We start from the raw sequence: 22,282 nt of genomic DNA on the forward strand, positions 1-22,282 counted from the left end.
GATGTTTGACTGTTTTGGAGTTTGTTTTATTATGTTTTATTTATTTGGGGAGAGTGATTCCTAGCATTTTACATTTGCAGGATAAACTGAGAATTTAGTTCTATATTTCTACACTGTTCTAAATGTGCATTTCTTAGAATAAATGGAACAGTGCTGTCCCTTATATCAAAATTTTGTGTCAATTTATAAACTTGAGTGAAATTCTTCTGTTCCTTATTTATTCATATTTTGTAAATTAAGATGTAAATAATATAATTTTTGTTAACCTAAGTTCTGACTCTCTTCTCATGCTTATGCAAATTTATGTGTGTTCCCATAGACCTTTGCACCTAGCACATTAAATTCCACATTTTTACTTGCAGTTCCTACTCATAGAGAGTATCTAATGTGTCTTATTAAGCTTCGTATCCCTGGCATTCACACAAAGTCTTAAATGACATAGGTACTCTATAAACTTTTAAAAATTGAATTTTTGGAAAATAGAACGTAGGGCTTTTATTAAGTATAAAATAAAAACATTGTATACATATAATGTATAGTGAATAACCTGTAAATAGTTGATGGAACATTAACTAAAGTTTAGTTTGTGAAATGTTTGAAGCATAACATCTAATTTCAGGAATAGTCTAGAACTCAATAATAGATCATGTTTTTTTCCTTGGTTTTCTCATCTGTAAAATCAGAAAATGTATTTAAAGTCCAATATTTAACACAATTACAATAAATACTCAATTAAATAAAATATTAATTCATTTGTTTTTAATATATATTATTTAATGATTTATGCAACCTCACTGGCAAGACGCAATATTAAAAGAAATACATTCTGTTAATCATCTTGCTTCCTTTCATTTTTTTTTATAAGAGGAGAGAAATGTGTTTTTGAGAACAGCCTCCATCAATTCAGAAAAAATAGACTAAAAAATCTTACAATATGACCATTCATTTACATACACTGGCTTGGTAATAATTTGGCCTTCTTTTCCATACACTGCATGTATTTTTTATGATTGTCACATTTAAATATAATAGCATGAACATTTTCCCCTATTGTCAGAAACTCATTATTGTAATTCTTAATTATAGCTTATGTGTAAATTGTATCACGTGCTTTGCTGAATATAGTTATTCATTCCCTGGTTAATGGACATTTAAATTTTAAAATATCTGATTTATAAGTATTTTCTTTTTTTCCCTTTTAATTTGTGTAGCTCCAAAGCCCTGATGAAGGGTTTGAAGGTAAATCTCTCTATGAGAGCTGGAATGGAAAAAGTCCTTCACAGGAGTTCAGTGGCATGCCCAGGTAAATAACCAAGACTCTCTACTAGATATAGTATGGGATTGGGTTGAATCAAAGTGTATTTTCTTTCAATGATAAAGAGAAGGCAACGCTTTGGTTCACGAATAAAATATTACTATGTGTCTTGAAGTTAAATCTATAGGCTATGGTTCTTTTTTGAGCAGACAATATATATGCATGGTCCATAAATCAAAAGTTATAATGGTGGAAAGTAGTTCCCCTCTCACTTCTGTCCCCTTGTTACTCAATACATTTTCTTTTTTCTGAATATCATACAGTTAAAAAATATTTTGGTTACTGTAAAAAAAATACAGGCATCATTTCAATATTGGTTGGGTTAGAGGAATAAATATCTCAGAGACATAGATTGATTATAGATAAGATTATACCTATCTAGAGTATGAATAATTAAAAATTATTAAGATAGGATTTACATCAGAATTATCTAATCAAACTTGTGCTTCTTTTAACTTTATCATGAACAACAAATACAGATGATAAAATAAATTGAGGGCAAATATTTTACAACTTAATCTTTAAAAAAAGTAACTTATGTAATTGTGATTAAATGATTTATAGTAGGAAGTATATATTCAATTTTTGGCCCCTTTCATGTCACAGAGAGCTCCTAAAATCTTTAGAATGTTCTAAGTGATGAAAGAGACAGCATGTCTCTTGTTATGTTAGCAGGGTGACCTTTGGACCGCACGTAAGGATGGGGACTGATGGCCAGGAGAACCAACCATATACTTAGAGGGTTAGGACTTTCAGTCCCACCCCATGAGCAGAGGTTGAATCAATCTTCATTACATGCCTTTGTAATGAAGCCTCCATACAAACCCATGGAGACAGGATTCAGAGACCTTCCACGTTGGTGGATACATGGAATTTAAAGCAGAGTGGTGTGGCACCCCTGGGGAGGGCATGGATAGCTCTGTACCTTTTCCCACACCTTGCCCTCTGCACCTCCTCCATCTGGCTTCTCCCAAGTTATATCCTTTTATAGTAAACCAGTGATCTAGTAAGTAAAATGATTCTCTGGATTCTGGAAACAGCTCTAGCAAATTAGTTGAATGCAAGAAAGGGAACTTGGGAATCTCCAATCTGTAGCCTGTTGGTCAGAAACATAAATAAAAACCTGGGTTTGTTATCTTCTTTGTTGTTGGCTTCTGAAATCAGTGGAGGGACAGTTTTGTGGGACTGAGTCCTTCACCTGTGGAATCTGGTGCTACCTTCAGTCTCAGAATTGAGTTGAATTGGAGGACACCACCCAGCTGGTGTCCCAGAGCTTTGCTTGTCGTTGGTATGGAGAAACACCAAACATCCCCATCCACATGTTGGAATTGGGTCCAGGAACCCAAAAAAGCAATGGTCGTTACTACCCAAAACACTCTTATGGAAGTAGATATTTTGTGATCAGGACTGATATTCTTGTCAATCAGTTTTTGTTGTTGTTGCTTGTCTGACATGACTTTTATAAAGAAAAATTATATTTATAAGAACAAGAATGGAGTTTAATTAATCTTTAATTTATACTCACTGAAGAAACTACTCAGATAATCTCTTATTTTATCCCTAAAAGGATTAGTAAATTGGGATCTGGTAATGACTTTGAAGTGTTCTTCCAAAGACTTGGAATTGCTTCAGGCAGAGCACGGTACACTAAAAATTGGGTAAGTCTGTCAGTACGTTTTTCAAGATTACTTATGAATATATTTTATCTTAAACAAATAATTCTGAATTTAAAAGGGGGAGTGACATAAGCCCTAGAGAAATAGAGGAATTTGAAACAGAAGTAAAAACCCTCAAAAAATATCCTCAGAATTCTGAACTCATCCCTCAGTGTGTTCCAGCCTTCAGGATTGCTGTTGAGAAATTTGGTGCTATTTGATCCCTGATCCCTTGGCTCTGATTTTTTCCTTTTATTGAAATATAATTGGCATTCAATATCTTATTAGTTTCAGGTGTGCATCATAGTGATTCAGGATTTTTATAGATTACAAAATGATCCCCACAATATCTAGTAACCATCTATTGATATGCAAAGTTATTACAATATTATTGACTATATTTCTAGTGCTGTACTTTACACCTCCAGGACTTAATTATTTTATCACTGAAAGTTTGTACCTCTTAACCCCCTTCACCTATTTTCCCTACCCTTTAACCCCTCCCCTCTCTGGTAAGCAACAGCAGTTTGTTTTTTGTATCTGTAGTCTGTTCTTGTTTTATGTGTTCATTTGTTTTTGTTTTTTTTAGATCCCACGTATAAGGAATTGTGTGGTATTCATCTTTCTCTGACTTATGTCACTTGGCAAGTTACTCTCTAGGTCCATCCATATTGCAAATGGCAAGATTTCATTCTTTCTTATGGCTGAGTAATATTCCTCTGTGTGTGTGCTTATACATATACATATATGCGTGTGTGTGTGTGTGTGTGTGTGTGTGTGTTCACCTATTAATGGACAATTAGGCTACTTCCATATCTTGGCTATTGTAAATAATGCAGTGAACATAGGGGTGCTTGTATCTCTTTGAATTGATGTTTTCATTGTCTTCAGATAAATACCCAGCAGTGGAACTGCTGGATTGTATGGTAGTTCTATTTTTAAATTTTTGAGGAATCTCCTTACTGTTTTCCACAGCAGCTTCAGCAGTTTGCATTCCCACCAAGGGTGCATGAGGGTTCCTTTTCTCCACAACCTCCACAACACTTGTTATATTTTGCCTCTTTGATAATAGCCAATCTTCCAGGTGTGATGTGATATCTCATTGTGATTTTGATTTGCATTTCTCTGATGGTTAGTGATGTTGAACATTTTTTATGTACCTGTTGGCCATCTGTGTGTCTTCTTTGTAAAAATGTCTATTCAAATCATCTGCCCAGTTTTTTTTTTACCTCTGCCCAGTTTTTAATCAGATTTTTTTGTATTTTTGATACAGAGTTGTGCAAGTTCTTTATTTGGGAAAATAAATCCTTAATGAATGTATGATTATCTTGCTCAGTAGGTTGCCTTTTCCTTTTGTTGATGTTTTCTTTGCTGTGCAGAAGCTTTTTATTTTGATGTAGTCCCATGTGTATATTTTAGCTTTTGCTGCCCTTGCTGGAGGAGGCTGGTTCAAGAGAATATTGCTAAGGCCATGTCAAAGAGCTTAGTGCTCATGTTTTCTTCCAAGAGTTTTAATATTTCAGGTCTTCAGTTCAAGTCTTTCATCAATTTTGAATTTATTTTTTGTATATGGGGTAAGAAACTGGTCCAGTTTCATTCTTCTGCATGTAGCAGTCCAGTTTTCCCAGCACTATTTATTGAAGAGGCTGTCATTTCCCCACTGTGTCATTCTTGCTTCCTTTGTCATAGATTAAATGACCACATATGTATGGATTTATTTCTGGGCTCTGTATTCTATTTCATTCATTGATCTATGTATCTGTATCCATACCAGTACCGTGTTTTTTTTAAAGGAAGGTTTTAGTATGTTCCATGTGGTCCTTGGTGTATGTCTGTGCCTTGGTTATGCCATTTTTCCTTACAGTGGGCTGGGTACAGAGTGGGCCCTTTGGTCTGGAAACATGTCTTACAGTTGGAGGGAATGCTTTTCCCTTTGATCACTTCTTCCTATTTTGTCTTTTTTGAGCTATTTTTTAAAAGATTTTATTTATTTGTTAGAGAGAGAGAAAGAGCACAGCAGGGGGAGCTGCAGAGTGGAGGGAGAATTATTACTGTTATTAAAGTTTCCCTTCATTCCATGCAGTACATCCTTACTCTTGAGTGATTTTCTTTTAGTTTGTGTGTTTGGTCTGTACCTTTCAAGTCATAGGCTGTTTTCAAATGCTTGGTCATCTTTGGCAACCTGTCTTATTTAGGAATTAGTCCATAAAAAGCTGACCAAAGCCCTGTATGCAAGGGTGGCCCTTGTCAAGTGGGAAGCTTCAGAGAAGAATGATTGAGAGTGCCTGTTCTAGATGCTTCATGGGGAAGTGACAACTGAGAATCTATAGGTCTTTTCTCTTGGACTAGTTATTCTCTCCAGACAGGAAATCTTTAATCCTACCACTGGGGTAGGACTCAGGCAGGCTTAGATGGGGGTGGGGTGAGGGTAGATATTAATATTATCTATGCTTTACTCATGAGAATACTACAGTAAAGAAAAGCTAATAATCTTTGGGTTAATAACCACTCAAAGTTATTTGGTAATAAATCCTAAAGCCTGAATTCAAACTCTAGCTGTCTAATTTTAGAATCCTAGCCTCTTCAACACACCACTATATAGTGTTCTTCTATATTAATAAAAAAGTAAACAACTAACTAAGGCAGGCAAAAGGCATAAATCAGCAATTCATTGTTTGAAAACTCCTTGTCTCTTGCCTTTTGTGTATGTTCTTGGTGTCTTCATATGTCTGAGCATTCCTTCTCTCTCCTTCGTGAGATTTTGGATCCACTACTGAATTCCTCACTGCATGGACTCTTCATGTTTCCGCATGCTGTTTGCCAGAGAGTCATCCATTTGTGGAATTTTAATCATTAACAATTTGCAGCATTACCCTATATAATATTGTGTAATGTTCATTTACAATTGCCTCCAACAATTCCTTGTCTTCTTAAATTGTTTGTACTGAAATGCAACATTATCTTGTCTTTGTTTCAGAAACGTTTTCACATCTCCTGTATCCTTGAAGGCAAAACTGTTAGGTCTTTCCAGATAATTTTTATACTATCATTTATGTTATGTACACATATTTTTAAATTACAAATCTGGGGTATATTTTAATATTATAATATTAACCCCTTATTAAGTGGCTTATTGAGGTTCTTAAGTACATTCCTTTATTCATTACTGACCAAAACAGTTTTACTAGTATTAATAGTAAATATTGTACTATACATTTTATTATAAGCTATCTTACAAGAAATATATTTTGGTTTTTGTGTGTTTTGTTTGTTTGTTTTTTGTAGGCAACAAACAAATTCAGGAGCTATCCATTGTATCACAGTGTCTATGAAACATATGAATTGGTGGAAAAGTTTTATGATCCAACTTTTAAGTATCACCTCACTGTGGCCCAGGTTCGAGGAGGGATGGTATTTGAACTAGCCAATTCCATAGTGCTCCCATTTGACTGTCGAGATTATGCTATAGTTTTGAGAAAGTATGCTGACAAAATCTACAATATTTCAATGAAACATCCACAAGAAATGAAAACATACAGTGTGTCATTTGGTATGCTACACTTCCTCTTTCAAAATTCATTATCTGTGTGTTTCAATTAATCTCTGAAATGTTATGATCTGCCTTAGTGCCCTTATTATTTATTGCCAGTCCATGTGATCAGATGCTTTGTTTACATCTATAAATGTATGTGCCATTTCACTGATGCTTCTCTTGTAATATATAAAATATAAATACTGTGTAAATGCAGAAGAGGACAAACAGCTTCCTATATTGTTCCCTTTGCATAAGCCATAGGACAATGCCATTAGGCCCCAATTTCTATTTCAGATTCACTTTTCTCTGCTGTGAAGAACTTTACAGAAATTGCTTCTAAGTTCAGTGAGAGACTTCAAGACTTGGACAAAAACAAGTATGTTCTACATTTTTAAGTTATGCCTGTGATAGATACAATGAAAAAGAGATACTAATTACATCTTTGTTGCTGAAATATCTTTGGAAAATGTTTTGCTCCCTTCTGTCTCTCCACTGTAAAGCATCCTGTACAGGGCTGCCATATCTCTCTAAGACCCATCTCTAACTTTCTGAGTGGCAGCCATGTACTGAGAAATGCCAGTGTCTCCTTAACTACCAGCTATTAGTTACAAAATTCCCACCTTAGCACTGAAGGTCCTCCGCTGTGTGACCCCAGCTTTTTCTAGCTTTGTCTCTTGTTCTTTCATTGTCCATCATACTTCAACTAATTCTCCCATTTTCAGAGCACACCTTCTTTTCTTTGTCTTCTTAATGTCATTACCTCCAGAGTTCCTCCAATATTTCCACTTCCACCTGGTAAAATTCTTTCTCCAGAATAACAAGTATTGAGAAGCCAGTTTTCTCCCAAAATTAAGCATTTAGGATTAATCCTGTGTGAAATCACCAAAGTAAACATAATTGGAATAGAACTTTAAGATGGGAGAAACATAATGTGAGGGTATTAAGGAACTTCTTTTAAAGTGGAAATTTGAGAGGGAACATCAATTGTATATGAAGCCTGCTATGATGATAAAAATATAAACTCCTTGGGGACTGATGCAAAAATACATAGAAAGATAAGAGCAGACAGTCCATATTCAACAATAATGTTGTTTAAGCTCTTCTAGGAACTGATAAGAAAGTGAGTTCAGAATCTCACTTGACATTGCTTGCAAACGTAAGCAATGGTTGTAGAAGAATTCTTTACTAAAAGTTGAAATTTCTTGGAAGTCAAATTCCAAGTTTAAAAGCAATAGGGAAATGACAAAACAGTCAGGTTTGAGAACACTGAAATGGCTAATAATATGAAAGTTAATCATCAATAGCAAAGATAGAAGACTGGGAAACCTCTTTTCCAGCATAATAATGTTTATTTATAATCATGTTTATAATATAAACATTATAAAAATATTTTTTGAAAATTGGAAAGAAAATCCAAAAGAACAAGCTGAAAATGTTGGCAATTGGCAAGACAATTAAAAAAGAAGACACTACCTGTATAGAAACAGTTAAAAAAAAATTCAAATTCACTACTGTTTAAAAAATACAGATGAAAATAACATCATACTATTTTCAAAATAACCTTATGCTGTCTTCATATCAACTTACTAATGTATTAAAACTTGCTTGTACACATTGCACCAGATGGTGCCCTGGAGCAGATGCTCTCACACTTTTTTTTTTTAATGATTTTTTATTATATTATGTTAGTCACCATACAGTACATCCCCGGTTTCCGATGTAAGGCTCAATGATTCATTAGTTGTGTATAACACCCAGTGCACCATGCAATACGTGCCCTCCTTACTACCCATCACCAGTCTATCCCATTCCCCCATCCCCCTCCCCTCTGAGGCTTTCAGTTTGTTTCTCATAGTCCATAGTCTCTCATGTTTCATTCCCCCTTCTGATTACCCCCCTTTATCCCTTTCTTCTCCCACAGATCTTCCTAGTTTTTATGTTCCATAGATGAGAGAAATCATATGATAGTTGTCTTTCTCTGCTTGACTTATTTCACGTAGCATTATCTCCTCCAGTGCTGTCCATGTTGTAGCAAATGTTGAGAACTCGTTCTTTCTGATAGCTGAGTAATATTCCATTGTATATATGGACCACAACTTCTTAATCCAGTCATCTGTTGAAGGGCATCTCGGTTCCTTCCACGATTTAGCTATTGTGGATAATGCTGCTATGGACATTGGAGTGCATATGGCCCTTCTCTTTACTACGTCTGTATCTTTGGGGTAAACACCCAGTAGTGCAATGGCTGGGTCATAGGGTAGCTCAATTTTTAACTTTTTAAGGGACCTCCACACTGTTTTCCAGAGTGGCTGTACCAACTTGCATTCCCACCAACAATGTAGGAGGGATCCCCTTTCTCCACATCCTCTCCAGCAATTGTTGTTTCTTGCCTTGTCTATTTTTGCCATTCTAACTGGTGTAAGGTGGTATCTCAGTGTGGTTTTGATTTGAATTTCCCTGATGGCTAATGATTTTGAACATTTTTTCATGTGTCTGTTAGCCATTTGTATGTCTTCATTGGAAAAATGTCTGTTCATATCTTCTGCCCATTTTTTGATTTGTTTATTTGTTTCTCATGTATTGAGTTTGGGAAGTTTTTTGTAGATCTTGGATACCAGTCCTTTATCTGTAGTGTCATTTGCAAATATATTCTCCCATTCCGTGGGCTGCCTCTTAGTTTTTCTGACTGTTTCCTTGGCTGTGCAGAAGCTTTTAATCTTGATGAAGTCCCATAAATTCATTTTATCTTTTGTTTCTCTTGTCTTTGGGGATGTATCATGAAAAAGGTTGCTTTGGCCGATGTCGTAGAGGTTGTTGCCTATGTTCTCCTCTAGAATTTTGATGGATTCCTGTCTCACATCGAGGTCTTTCATCCATTTGGAGTTTATTTTTGTGTATGGTGTGAGAGAGTGGTCAAGTTTCATTCTTTTGCATGTAGCTGTCCAATTTTCCCAGCACCATTTATTGAAGAGACTGCGTTTTTCCCACCGGATGTTTTTTCCTGCTTTATCAAATATTAGTTGCCCAAAGAGCCGAGGGTCCATCTCTGGGCTCTCTATTCTGTTCCATTGGTTTATGTGTCTGTTTTTGTGCCAGTACCATGCTGTCTTTGTGATCACAGCTTTGTAGTACAGCTCGAATTCCGGCATTGTGATGCCCCCAGCTTTGTTTTTTCCTTTTCAACAGTTCCTTGGAGATTCGGGGCCTTTTCTGGTTCCATACAAATTTAAGGACTATTTGTTCCAGATCTTTGCAAAATGTCCTCTGTATTTTGATCGGGATAGCATTGAAAGTGTAGATTGCACTGGGTAGCATGGACATTTTAACTATGCTAATTCTTCCGATCCATGAGCATGGAATATCTTTCCATCTTTTTATGTCTTCCTCTCGAACATGGCGGCTCCCTCCACCTTCCGTTTATCTTCCGATATCTGTGTGCGGTTCATGGCTCCCCTCTTCGTACATCAATACTCAGTGCTGGAGATGTTCATTTGTAGAGATCCAGATGTATCTTCCTGCATCTCAGGCTGATTCTGTGGTTATTTAGGCTGGTATGGTACCTATTCAGCTCGACTCAGGGGACCGGCTGAAAAAGGGGTCCCCTACTCCTCCGCCATCTTAACTATCCCCCTGCTCTCACACTTTTCTGATAGCATTGTGAATTGTTTTAAAAACCTTTTTGAAAAAAATTAATAAAAAATAAAAGCTTTTTTGAAAAGCATAAATACATACTGTTAAAGTTTCAAGAGCCATATATAGGTTCTTAGACTTGGCCGTACTATTTCCATTTCTTGGCCATTTTCGTCAGGAAAGAGTTTCAAGTTTGGAGAGAAAAAAGGGCTTCTCAGAGAAAGATATGAATTATAATACCAAACAATTCAAGGGGCTAAACATCCAAATGATTTTGGCTCAGGTCATGATCTCAGGGTCGTGAGAGGGACGGATCCACGTGTCAGGTTCCATGCTGGGCTTGGAGCCTGCTGAAGATTCTCTCTCTTTCTGCCCCTATTCAACTCTTCCCCTGCTCCTGCTATCTCTTTTAAAAAGTTTTTAATTAAAAAATAAAAATAGTTTATTTAAAAAATACCAAATAATTCAAAATGGTTAATACCTAAGAGGAGAGAAATTACCAAAAAATCAGATGTCTGCCAATTTGAACATTTTAGAAGCATAAAATAGTTGATTATAAAGAAAATATAATGTAAGATATTTACAATAAAATGTGAAGTAAACAAAAAATATTTAAAATTGTAAATAAAGTTTGATTACATTTTTATCGAACAAATGTAGAGAAAAACTCAAAGTAAACCAGGTAGTATAATAACTGTCATCCTGGGGTGAATATGGGATTTTTTTCCCTTATACTTTACAGTACTCTCCAAATTTTTGTGTGGGTAAAAAAATAAAAGTAAATCAACAATGAGAAATAAATCTTAAGGAGATTCAAAACACCATGTATTCTCTGAATTTGATTTTCTGTCCTTAAAAACTATGATGTTTCCTCTCTCTGGAAAAGGACCTTATGGACATAGATTATGATTTTCTAGGACATTTGGCTTTAATAATAATAAAATAAAATAAAAACATTGGCTATCATTTGGTAAATTAGTATAATTTTCCAGGAACCCTACTAAGCATTAATAGACTATCCCACTCAATATCAAAATCACTTCTTTAAGTAGATTATTAGGATCCTTAGATAAAAAATGTCTTGCCTATATTTAAATACCTAGGTTTGTCAATTAATTAGTTCAATATAAATAAAAAGTATTGTTGACTTTTTCAACTGGCACATATAACTTTCTGTGGTATTATAAGCCTCAGCAGAATAGTATTTTATAGGATTTTAAAAATGTAACTGTGTGGGCTAGTTTCTTAATTTGCATATCATAGGGACTTAAGATGTATTACTTATGTTTAGTTTTTTTGTGAATTTTTACTTTGCTGTGCAGTGCATGCTTTCTCATGAAGTGACATCTGTATTTGTTTTCTTACTTAGCCCAATATTATTGAGAATTATGAATGATCAGCTGATGTTTTTGGAACGAGCATTTATTGATCCTTTAGGATTACCAGACAGGCCTTTCTATAGGTAAGAATGCAAATATGACTCCTCATTATATCCTTTTTTCTTATTTTTTGCACTGCAGAAAAAATATAGTTGATTTTTTGTAAGCAAATAGAAATTTCAAAATATATATAGCAAATGATGTATTATTTCTTCATATAATGTAATATGATTGCTACATTTTCTTTTTATATCTTTTTTATTTCAGATTATAATTTAATATATGTTCATTGTAGGAAATTTAGATCAACAAAGTCACAAGTAGAAAATAAAAATCACCCCAATTCCGTTGGTTAGTTATAAAATCATGCTTATATATGGTTTATATAATTTTAGCCCCGCTCTCATTTTAAATATATTTGACTTATGTATGTATACACATAAGACATAATAAATATATGTAAAATGTAAAAAATGTGAGGAAGAAAAAAGATGGCAGAGGAGTAGGGGACCTTTTTTCAGCTAGTCCCCTGAATCGAGCTGGGTATCTACCAGATCATCCTGAACACCCATGAAATCAGCCTGAGATGTAGGAAGATATATCAGGATCTCTACAAATGAACATCTCCGGCACTGAGTATTAAGGTACCAAGCGGGGAGCCGTGAATCCGTGCACAGGTATTGGAAGATAAATGGAAGGGGAAGGACACTTCCACCATGTTCAGGCACTGGGAAGCAGTAGGCACTTGCACTGGGGAGCAGGTGGATTCGTGGACTGGTACCCACGAGAAAGCAGATTAAGACCGGGAGCCGTGGAACGCCTGTGTGACCAGACTGAAAACCGGAGTTCTGGAGTGCTCACTGGAACCAGACTGAAAACCAGAGCTCAGGAGTGCACACTTGAGTTAGACTGAAATCTGGTGATCAGGAGCATGTGCAACCAGATTGAGACAAGGAGCTCAGGAGCGCATGCAGGAACTGGGGACAGCTGGTGGTGTTAGAAGCAAAAAGGACAGAAACTTGCCAGCACTCCCAGGGACTCTCCCTAGGAGAGTGGCTGTGGGGCGCACAACCCAGGACGCTGTGGGGCTTTTAGCAGCACTGACATAAACAGAATTAAAGTGGCCATGAGAGCTCAGTGGAGAGCAGACTGTGATCTCTCTGTTCTGAGACAGAAACTAGGATATGGCCACTGCTGCTCTGACTCTCAGAAGAGTCACAGAAAACTGCCAGCAAAAGCCTCCAGAGAACAAAACCCTGGAAATACCAGTTCACATTGTGCCCATCCCCACCCCACCCCCCCACAGGGGACAGGGCAACTCTACCCAAACAGGGTTGCCTGAATATCAGCATGGCAGGCTCCTCCCCCCCCCCAGAAGGCAAGCTGAAAAATCAGGAAGCCCACATCCTTAAGTACCTATAAAACAAGTGCACATTGCCTGGTTCCTGGTCAATAACTTGGGCTCTGGGCATCCCTCAACCTCTCCTAATCTGAATGACCAGGAGGAGGAATCCACAGCAAAAAAGGAGACAGAAACTGTAGCCTGTGCCACAGAACTGATGGATATGGATATAACCAAATTGTCAGAAATGGAGTTCAGAGTAACAATGGTCAAGATGATGTGTAGGCTTGAAAAAATATTAACAAAAATACTAACAAGGATATAGAATCCCCATGGGCGGAAATGAGAGCAAATCTGGCAGAAATTAAAAATGCTATGAATCAGGGGTTGGGTTAAGATGGCGGAGGAGTAGGGGACCCCTTTTTCAGCCAGTCCCCTGAGTTGAGCTGGATAGGTACCAGACCTGCCTAAACATCCACGGAATCAGCCTGAGACGCAGGAAGATACATCTGGATCTCTACAAATGAACATCTCCAGCACTGAGTATTGAGGTACGAAGCAGGGAGCCATGAAACTGCCCACAGATATCAGAAGATAAACGGAAGGGAGCAGGAGACGCCATGTTTGGGCGCCAGAAAGTGGTAGCCACCTGCACGGGGGAGTGGGCAGACTCGTGGACCAGCGCCCGCGAGAGAGCAGACTGAGACCGTGAGCGGGGGAACGCGTGCCACCAGACTTTTCACAGACCTCCGGTGCACTCACTGGAACCAAACTGAGACCGGGAGCTCCGGGAAGCACGGGGGCAACAGGCAACTGGTGGTATTAGAAACACAAAGGACAGAGACGCTCCGGCCCTGGAAGTGAGGGCTGGGATGCCGGGTGTGGGGCGCACATCCCGGGACGCTGCAGGGTTGAGCAGCAGCAGCAGAAACAGAGTTAAAGTGGTCAGAACATCAGTGGAGAATGGCCCGTGAACCCTCTGTTCTGAGACAGAGGCTGAGATTCGGCCACTGCTACTCTGACTCTCAGAAGAGGCATAGCAAAATGCCAGGGAAAGCTGCCAAAGAACCAAAGCCTGGAAATACCGGCTCACAGTGTGCCCATCCCCATCCCCCCTCGCAGGGGACAAGGAGACTCTACCCAAAAAGGGTTGCCTGACTATCAGAGCGGCAGGCCCCTCCCCCAGAAGGCAGGCTGAAAAATTAAGCAGCCCACATCCCTAAGATCCCTATAAAACAAGGGCACATGGTGTGGGTCCCGGTCAATAATTTGGGCTCTGGACAACCCCGCAACCTCTCCTCATCAAAATGACGAGAAGGAGAAGTCCCCCCCAGCAAAGACAAGACAATGAGTCTGTGGCCTATGCCACAGAACTAATGGATATGGAGATAACCAAATTATCAGAAATGGAGTTCAGAGTAATAATGGTCAAGATGATGTGTAGACTTGAAAAAAGTATTAACGAAAATGTTAATGAGAATGTAGAATCTCTAAGGGAAGAAATGAGAGTGAACCTGGCAGAAATTAAAAATTCTGAGCCAAATGCTGTCAAAACTAGAGGCTCTGACGGCCAGGGTGAATGAGGAAGAAGTACGTATCAGCGAATTGAAGGATGGGTTACTAGAAGAGAAAGCTAGAATAGAATCGGGACTCAAAAAATCCACACACAGGAATGTAGGTTACAGGAGATTACTGACTCCATGAAATGTTCCAATGTCAGAATCATCGGCATCCCCAAGGGGGTGGAGAAAAACAGAGGTCTAGAAGAGATATTTGAACAAATTGTAGCTGAAAACTTCCATAATCTAGCGAGGGAAACAGACATTCTTTTTTTTTTTTTTTAAAGATTTTATTTATTTATTTGACAGAGATAGAGACAGCCAGCGAGAGAGGGAACACAAGCAGGGGAAGTGGGAGAGGAAGAAGCAGGCTCATAGTGGAGGAGCCTGACGTGGGGCTCGATCCCGTAACGCCAGGATCACGCCCTGAGCCGGAGGCAGACACTTAACCGCTGTGCCACCCAGGCGCCCCGAAACAGACATTCTTGTCCAACAGACAGAGAGGACCCCTCCCAAGCTCAACCACTGCAAACCTACAGCACATCACGTCATAGTGCATATTCGCAAATATTACATCCAAGGATACAGTATTGAAAGTGGCCAGGGCAAAGAAATCTCTCACTTACCAACGCAAGGGTTTCAGAATTACGTCAGACCTGTCTACACAGACCTGGAATGACAGAAAGGGTAGGGGGGGGGGGGCATTTTTAAATCTCTTTCATAGAAAAACATGCAGCCAAGGATCCTTTATCCAGCAAGGCTGTCATTCAGAATTGATGGAGAAATAAAGACCTTCCAGAATCGCCAGTCATTAACCAATTTTGTAACCATGAAACAAGCCCTACAGGAGATATTAAGGGGGGGTTCTATAAAGGTAAAAAGGCCCCAAGGGTGATACAGAACAGAAAGTCACAACCGATACAAACAAAGACTTTACTGGCAACATGGCATCATTAAAATCATTTCTCTCAGTATTCAGTCTCAATGTGAATGGCTTAAAATTTCCCATAATGCTACAGGGTTGCAGATTGAATAATAAGAACTGACCCAACCATTTGCTGTCTACAAGAGACTCATTTTGAACCCAAAGATACATTCAGACTGAAAGTTAAGGGATGGAGTACCATCTTTCACGCAAATGGACCTCAAAAGAAAGCTGAGGTAGCAATTCTCATCTCAGACAGATTGGATTTTAAACTAAAGACTATAGTTAGAGACACAGAAGGGCACTATATTATTCTTAAAAGATGTATCCAGCGAGTGGCTATGACAATTATAAATATATATGCCCCCAACAGGGGAGCAGCAAGATACACAAGCCAACTCTTAACCAGAATAAAGAGACATATAGATAAAAATATGGTAATAGTAAGGGACCTCAACAGTCCACTATCAGGAATAGATAGATCACCTACGCAGAAAATGAACAAAGAAACAAGAGCTTTGAATGCCATACTCAACGAGTTGGACCTCATAGATATATATAGAACACTACAACCCAGAACCAAAGAATACTCATCATATTCTAATGCCCATGGAACATTCTCAAGAATAGACCATGTTCTGGGACACAAAACAGGTCTCAACAGATACCAAAAGACTGAAATTATTCCCTGCATGTTTCAGACCACAAAGCTTTGAAATTGGAACTCAACCACAAGGAAAAATTTGGAAGAAACTCAAACACTTGGAGACTAAGAACATTCCTGCCCAGGAATGACTCGATAAACCAGGAAATCAAAAATCAAATTAAACAATTTATGAAGACCAACAAGAATGAAAACACAACGGTCCAAAACCTATGGGATACTGCAAAGGCAGTCCTAGGGGGAAATACATAGCCATCCAAGCCTCACTCAAAAGAACAGAAAAATCTAAAATGCAGTTTTTATATTCTCACCTCAAGTAGCTAAAACAGCAAAAGAGGGACAGGCCTAACCCATGCACGAAGAAGCAGTTGAACAAGATTAGAGCAGAAATCAATGAATTAGAAACCAGGAGTACAGTAGAGCAGATCAACAGAACTAGAAGCTGGTTCTTTGAGAGAATTAATAAAATTGACAGACCACTGGCAAGACTTATCCAAAAGAAGAGAGAAAGGACCCAAATTAATAAAATTATGAATGAAAAAGGCAAGGTCACAACCAACACCAATGAAATTGGAAGGATTATTAGAAACTTTTATCAACAGCTTTATGCCAATAAATTAAGCAATCTGGACAAGATGGAGGCCTTCCTGGAAACCCATAAACTACCAAGACTGAAACATGAAGAAATTGATTTTTTAAACAGGCCAATTAATTAGGAAGAGATTGAGTCAGTGATCAACAATCTTCCAGAAAATAAAACCCCAGGCCTGGATGGTTTTCCTGGGGAATTCAACCAGACAGTCAAAGAAGAAATAATACCTATTCTTCTAAAACTATTTCAAAAAATAGAAACAGAAGGAAAGCTACCAAATGCATTCTATAAGGCCAATATTACCTTGATCCCCAAATCAGGCAAAGATCCCATTGAAAAGGAGAATTACAGACCGATTTCCCTAATGAATATGGATGCCAAAATCCTCAACGAGATCCTGGCAAATAGAATCCAACTGTACATTAAAAGGATTATCCATCATAACCAAGTGGGAATCATCCCTGGGATGCAGGGGTGGTACAACATTCACAAATCTAAGAGTGTCTTAGATTTTATTCAGAAACAATAATTCAGAAATCATACGATTCTCTCAATAGACACAGAAAAAGCATTGGACAAAATACAGCATCTTTTTCTGATTAAAACCCTTCAGAGTGTAGGAATAGAGGGTTCATTTCTCAAGCTCATAAAAGCCATCTAAGAAAAGCCTACAATAAATATTATTCTCAACGGGGAAAAGCTGGAAGCCTTCCCCTTAAGATCAGGAACACGACAAGGATGCCCACTCTCACCACTGTTATTCAACATTGTAATAGAAGTCCTTGCAACATCAATCAGACAACAAAAGGGATAAAAGGTATCCAAATCGGCAAAGAAGAAGTCAAAATGTCTCTCTTCGCAGATGACATGATACTCTATATGGAAAACCCATAAGAATCCACTCCCAAACTATTAGAAGTTATAGAGCAATTCAGTAATGTGGCAGGACACAAAATCAATGCTCAGAAATCAGTTGCATTTCTATACACGAATAATGAGACTGAAGAAAGAGAAATTAGGGAATCCATCCCATTTACAATAGCACCAAAAACCATACGTTACCTTGGAATTAACCAGAGACGTAAAGGTTCTATATTCTAGAAACTACAGATCACTCTTGAAAGACATTGAGGAAGACACAAAAAGATGGAAAAACATTCCATGCTCATGGATCGGAAGAATTAGCATAGTTAAAATGTCCATGCTACCCAGAGCAATCTACACTTTCAATGCTATCCCGATCAAAATACCGAGGACATTTTTCAAGGAACTAGAACAAATAGTCCTGAAATTTGTATGGAACCAGAAAAGGCCCTGAATCGCCAAGGAACTATTGAAAAGGAATAACGAAGCTGGGGGCATCACAATGCCAGATTTCGAGGTATACTACAAAGCTTTGATCACAAAGACAGCATGGTACTGGCACAAAAACAGACACATAGACCAATGGAACAGAATAGAGAACCCAGAAATGGACCCTCAGCTCTTTGGGCAACTAATCTTTGATAAAGCAGGAAAAAACATCCGGTGGGAAAAGGACAGTCTCTTCAATAATTGGTGCTGGGAAAATTGGACAGCTACATGCAAAAGAAACTTGACCACTCTCTCACACCATACACAAAGATAAACTCCAAATGGATGACAGACCTCGATGTGAGACAGGTATCCATCAAAATCCTAGAGGAGAACATAGGCAGTAACTTCTACGACATCAGCCAAAGCAACCTTTTACATGACACATCTCCAAAGGCAAGAGAAACAAAAGATAAAATGAAGATGTTGGAATTCATCAAAATTAAAATCTTCTGCACAGCCAAGGAAACAATCAAAAAAACTAAGACGTAGCCCACGGAATGGGAGAATATATTTGCAAATGATGCTACAGATAAAAGACTGGTATCCAAGATCTACAAAGAACTTCTCAAATCAATACGTGAGAAAAAAATAAACAAATCAAAAAATGGGCAGAAGATATGAACAGACACTTTTCCAATGAAGACATACAAATGGCTAACAGACACATGAAAAAATGTTCAAAATCATTAGCCATCAGGGAAATTCATATCAAAACCATACTAAGATACCATCTTACGCCAGTTAGTGGCAAAAATCAACAAGGCAGGAAATAGCAATTGCTGGAGAGGATGTGGAGAAAGGGGATCCCTCCTACATTGTTGGTGGGAATGCAAGTTGGTACAACCACTCTGGAAAACAGTGTGGAGGTCCCTTAAAAAGTTAAAAATTGAGCTACTCTATGACCCAGCCATTGCACTACGGGGTATTTACTTGAAAGATACAGGCGTAATGAAGAGAAGGGCCATATGCACTCCAATGTCCATAGCAGCATTGTCCACAATAGCTAAATCGTGGAAGGAGCCGAGATGCCCTTCAACAGATGACTGGATTAAGAAGTTGTGGTCCATAAATACAATGGAATATTACTCAGCCATCAGAAAGAACGAGTTCTCAACATTTGCTACAACATGGACAGCACTGGAGGAGATAATGCCAAGTGAAATAAGTGAAGCAGAAAGACAATTATCATATGATTTCTCTCATCTATGGAACATAAGAACTAGGAAGATCGGTAAGGGAAGAAATGGATAAAGAAAGGGGGGGGTAATCAGAAGGGGGAGTGAAGCATGGGAGACTATGGACTCTGAGAAACAAACTGAGGGCTTCAGAGGGGAGGCTGTAGGGGACTGGGATAGACTGGTGATGGGTTGTAAGGAGGGCCATATTGCATGTTGCACTGGGTGTTATACGCAGCTAATGAATCATCGAACCTTGCATCAGAAACCAGGGATGTACTGTATGATGACTAACATAATGTAATAAAAAAACATTAAAAAATAATAATAAAATAAAAAAGAAACTATTCTCAACACCTATATGCCAATAAATTAAACAACCTGGAAGAAATGGATGCCTTCCTGGAAACCTATAAACTACCAAGTTTGACACAAGAAGAAATTGATTATCTAAACAGACTGATTAATTATGAAGCGATTTAAGCAGTGATCAAACCCCCTCCCAATTCAAACTGAGGGCTTCTGAGGGGAGGGGGCATGGGGGAATGGGATGGGCTGGTGATGGGTATTAAGGAGGGCTCGTATTATATGGTGCACTGGGTGTTATACGCAACTAATGAATCATTGAACTTTACATCAAACCTAGGGATGTACTGTATGGTGACTAACATAGTATAATAAAAAAATATTATATTTAAAAAAAAAACCTTCCCACAATACAAGAGTCCAGGGCCCAGCGGATTCCCCTGGCAGTTCTACCAAACATTCAAAGAAGAAATAATACCTATTCTCCTGATGCTGTTTCAAAAAACAGAAACAGAAGGAAAACTACCAAAGTCATTCTATAAGGCCAATATTACCTTGATCCCCAAACCAAGCAAAGACCCCATCAAAAAGGAGAATTACAGACTGCTATCCCTGATGAATATGGATGCCAAAATTTTCAACAAGATCCTAGCTAATAGGATCCAACAGTACATTAAAAGGATTATCCATCACGACCAAGTGGAATTCATCCTTGGGATGCAAGGTTGGATCAACATTTGCAAATCGATCAGTGTGCTAGATCACATCAACAAGAAAAGCGTCAAGACCATATGATCATCTCAATTGATGCAGAAAAAGCATTTGACAAAATACAGCATCCTTTCCTGATTAAAACCCTTCAGAGTATAGGGATAAGAGGGCACATTCCTCAATTTCATAAAAACCGTCTATGAAAAGCCTATAGTGAATATCATTCTCAATGGGGAAAAGCTGGAAGGCTTTCCCTTAAGATCAGGAACATTACAAGAATGCCCATTCTCACCATTATTATTCAACATAGTACTAAAAGTCCTTGCAACAGCAATCAGACAACAAAAAGGGATAAAAGGTATTCAAATTGGCGAAGAAGAAGTCAAACTGTCTCTCTTCGCAGATGACATGATACTCTATATGGAAAACCCAAAAGACTCCACCCCCAAATTACTATAACTTATAGAGCAATTAAGTAATGTGGCAGGATACAAAATTAATGCTCAGAAATCAGTTGAATTTCTGTACCTGAACAATGAGACTGAAGAAAGAAAATTAGGGAATTGATTCCATTTACAATACCACCAAATCATACGATATCTCAGAATTAACTTAACCAGAGAGGTAAAGGATCTATATTCTGGAAACTATAAATCACTCTTGAAAGACATTGAAGAAGACACAAAAAGATTGAAAAATATTCTATGCCCATGAATCGGGAGAATAAACATAGTTAAAATGTGCATGCTACCCAGAGCAGTCTACATTTTCAATGCCATCCCGATCAAAATACTAATGATACTTTTCAAAGAGCTGGAACAAACAGCCCTTAAATTTGTGTGGAACCAGAAATGACCCTGAATCGCCAAGAAAATGTTAAAAAGGAAAAACAAAGCTGAGGGCATCGCGTTGCCTGATTTCAAGCTATACTACAAAGCTGTGATCACAAAGACAGCATGGTACTGGCACAAAAACAGACACATAGACCAATGGAAGAGAATAGAGAACCCAGACATGGACCCTCGGCTCTATGGGCTACTAATCTTTGACAAAGCAGGAAAAAAACAGTCTCTTCAATAAATGGTACTGGGAACATTGGACAGCTATATGCAAAAGAATGAAACTTGAGCACTCTCTCACACCATACACAAAGATAAACTCCAAATGGATGACAGACCTCGATGTGAGACAGGAATCCATCAAAATTCTAGAGGAGAACATAGGCAGCAACCTCTACGACATTGGCCAAAGCAACCTTTTACATGACACATATCCAAAGGCAAGAGAAACAAAAGAAAAAATGAACTCGTGGGACTACATCAAGATAAAAATTTTCTGCACAGCCAAGGAAACATTCAAAAAAACTAAGAGGCAGCCCATGGAATGGGAGAAGGTTTTTGCAAATGACACTACAGATAAAAGACTAGTATCCAAGATCTATAAAGAACCTCTCAAACCCAATACACGAGAAAAAAAATTAATCAAATCAAAAAATGGGCAGAAGATATGAACAGACACTTTTCCAATGAAGTCATACAAATGGCTAACAAACACATGAAAAAATGTTTAAAATCATTAGGCATCAGGGAAATTCAAATCAAAACCACCTTGAGATACCACTTTATGCCAGTTAGAATTTCAAAAATTGACAAGGCAAGAAACAACAAATGTTGGAGAGGATGTGGAGAAAGGGGATCCCTCTTACATTGTTGGTGGGAATGCAAGTTGGTACAGCCACTTTGGAAAACCGTGTAGACGTCCCTCAAAAAGTTAAAAATAGGGGCGCCTGTGTGGCTCAGTTGTTAAGCATCTGCCTTCAACTCAGGGCGTGATCCTGGTGTTATGGGATCGAGCCCCACATTGGGCTCCTCTGCTGGGAGCCTGCTTCTTCTTCTCCCACTCCCCCTGCTTGTGTTCCCTCTCTCGCTGGCTGGCTCTCTCTCTCTCTCAAATAAATAAATAAAATCTTTTAAAAAAAAGTTAAAATTAGAGCTACCCTATGATCCAGCAATTGCACTACTGGGTATTTACCCCAAATGTATGGACGTAGTGAGGAGAAGGGCCATATGCACCACAATGTTCATAGCAGGATTGTCCACAATAGCTAAATGGTGGAAGAAGTCAAGATGCCCTTCAAC

The 22,282-nt window shown here is 38.2% G+C and overlaps 1 protein-coding gene across 1 annotated transcript in view; it reads left to right on the forward strand.

Annotated features, from left to right (window-relative positions):
• Positions 1–22,282, forward strand: part of LOC113269424 (glutamate carboxypeptidase 2) — a 92,815-nt gene that overhangs the window by 68,567 nt on the left and 1,966 nt on the right. Inside the window, exons 14-18 of the mRNA XM_057314632.1 lie at positions 1,212–1,303; positions 2,883–2,973; positions 6,256–6,520; positions 6,800–6,881; positions 11,505–11,597. Of these exons, the coding sequence (XP_057170615.1) occupies positions 1,212–1,303; positions 2,883–2,973; positions 6,256–6,520; positions 6,800–6,881; positions 11,505–11,597 (623 nt within the window). The remainder of the gene's footprint in view (positions 1–1,211; positions 1,304–2,882; positions 2,974–6,255; positions 6,521–6,799; positions 6,882–11,504; positions 11,598–22,282) is intronic.

Source organism: Ursus arctos, unplaced genomic scaffold (assembly GCF_023065955.2).
Source record: "Ursus arctos isolate Adak ecotype North America unplaced genomic scaffold, UrsArc2.0 scaffold_19, whole genome shotgun sequence".
Taxonomy (NCBI): Eukaryota; Metazoa; Chordata; class Mammalia; order Carnivora; family Ursidae; genus Ursus; species Ursus arctos.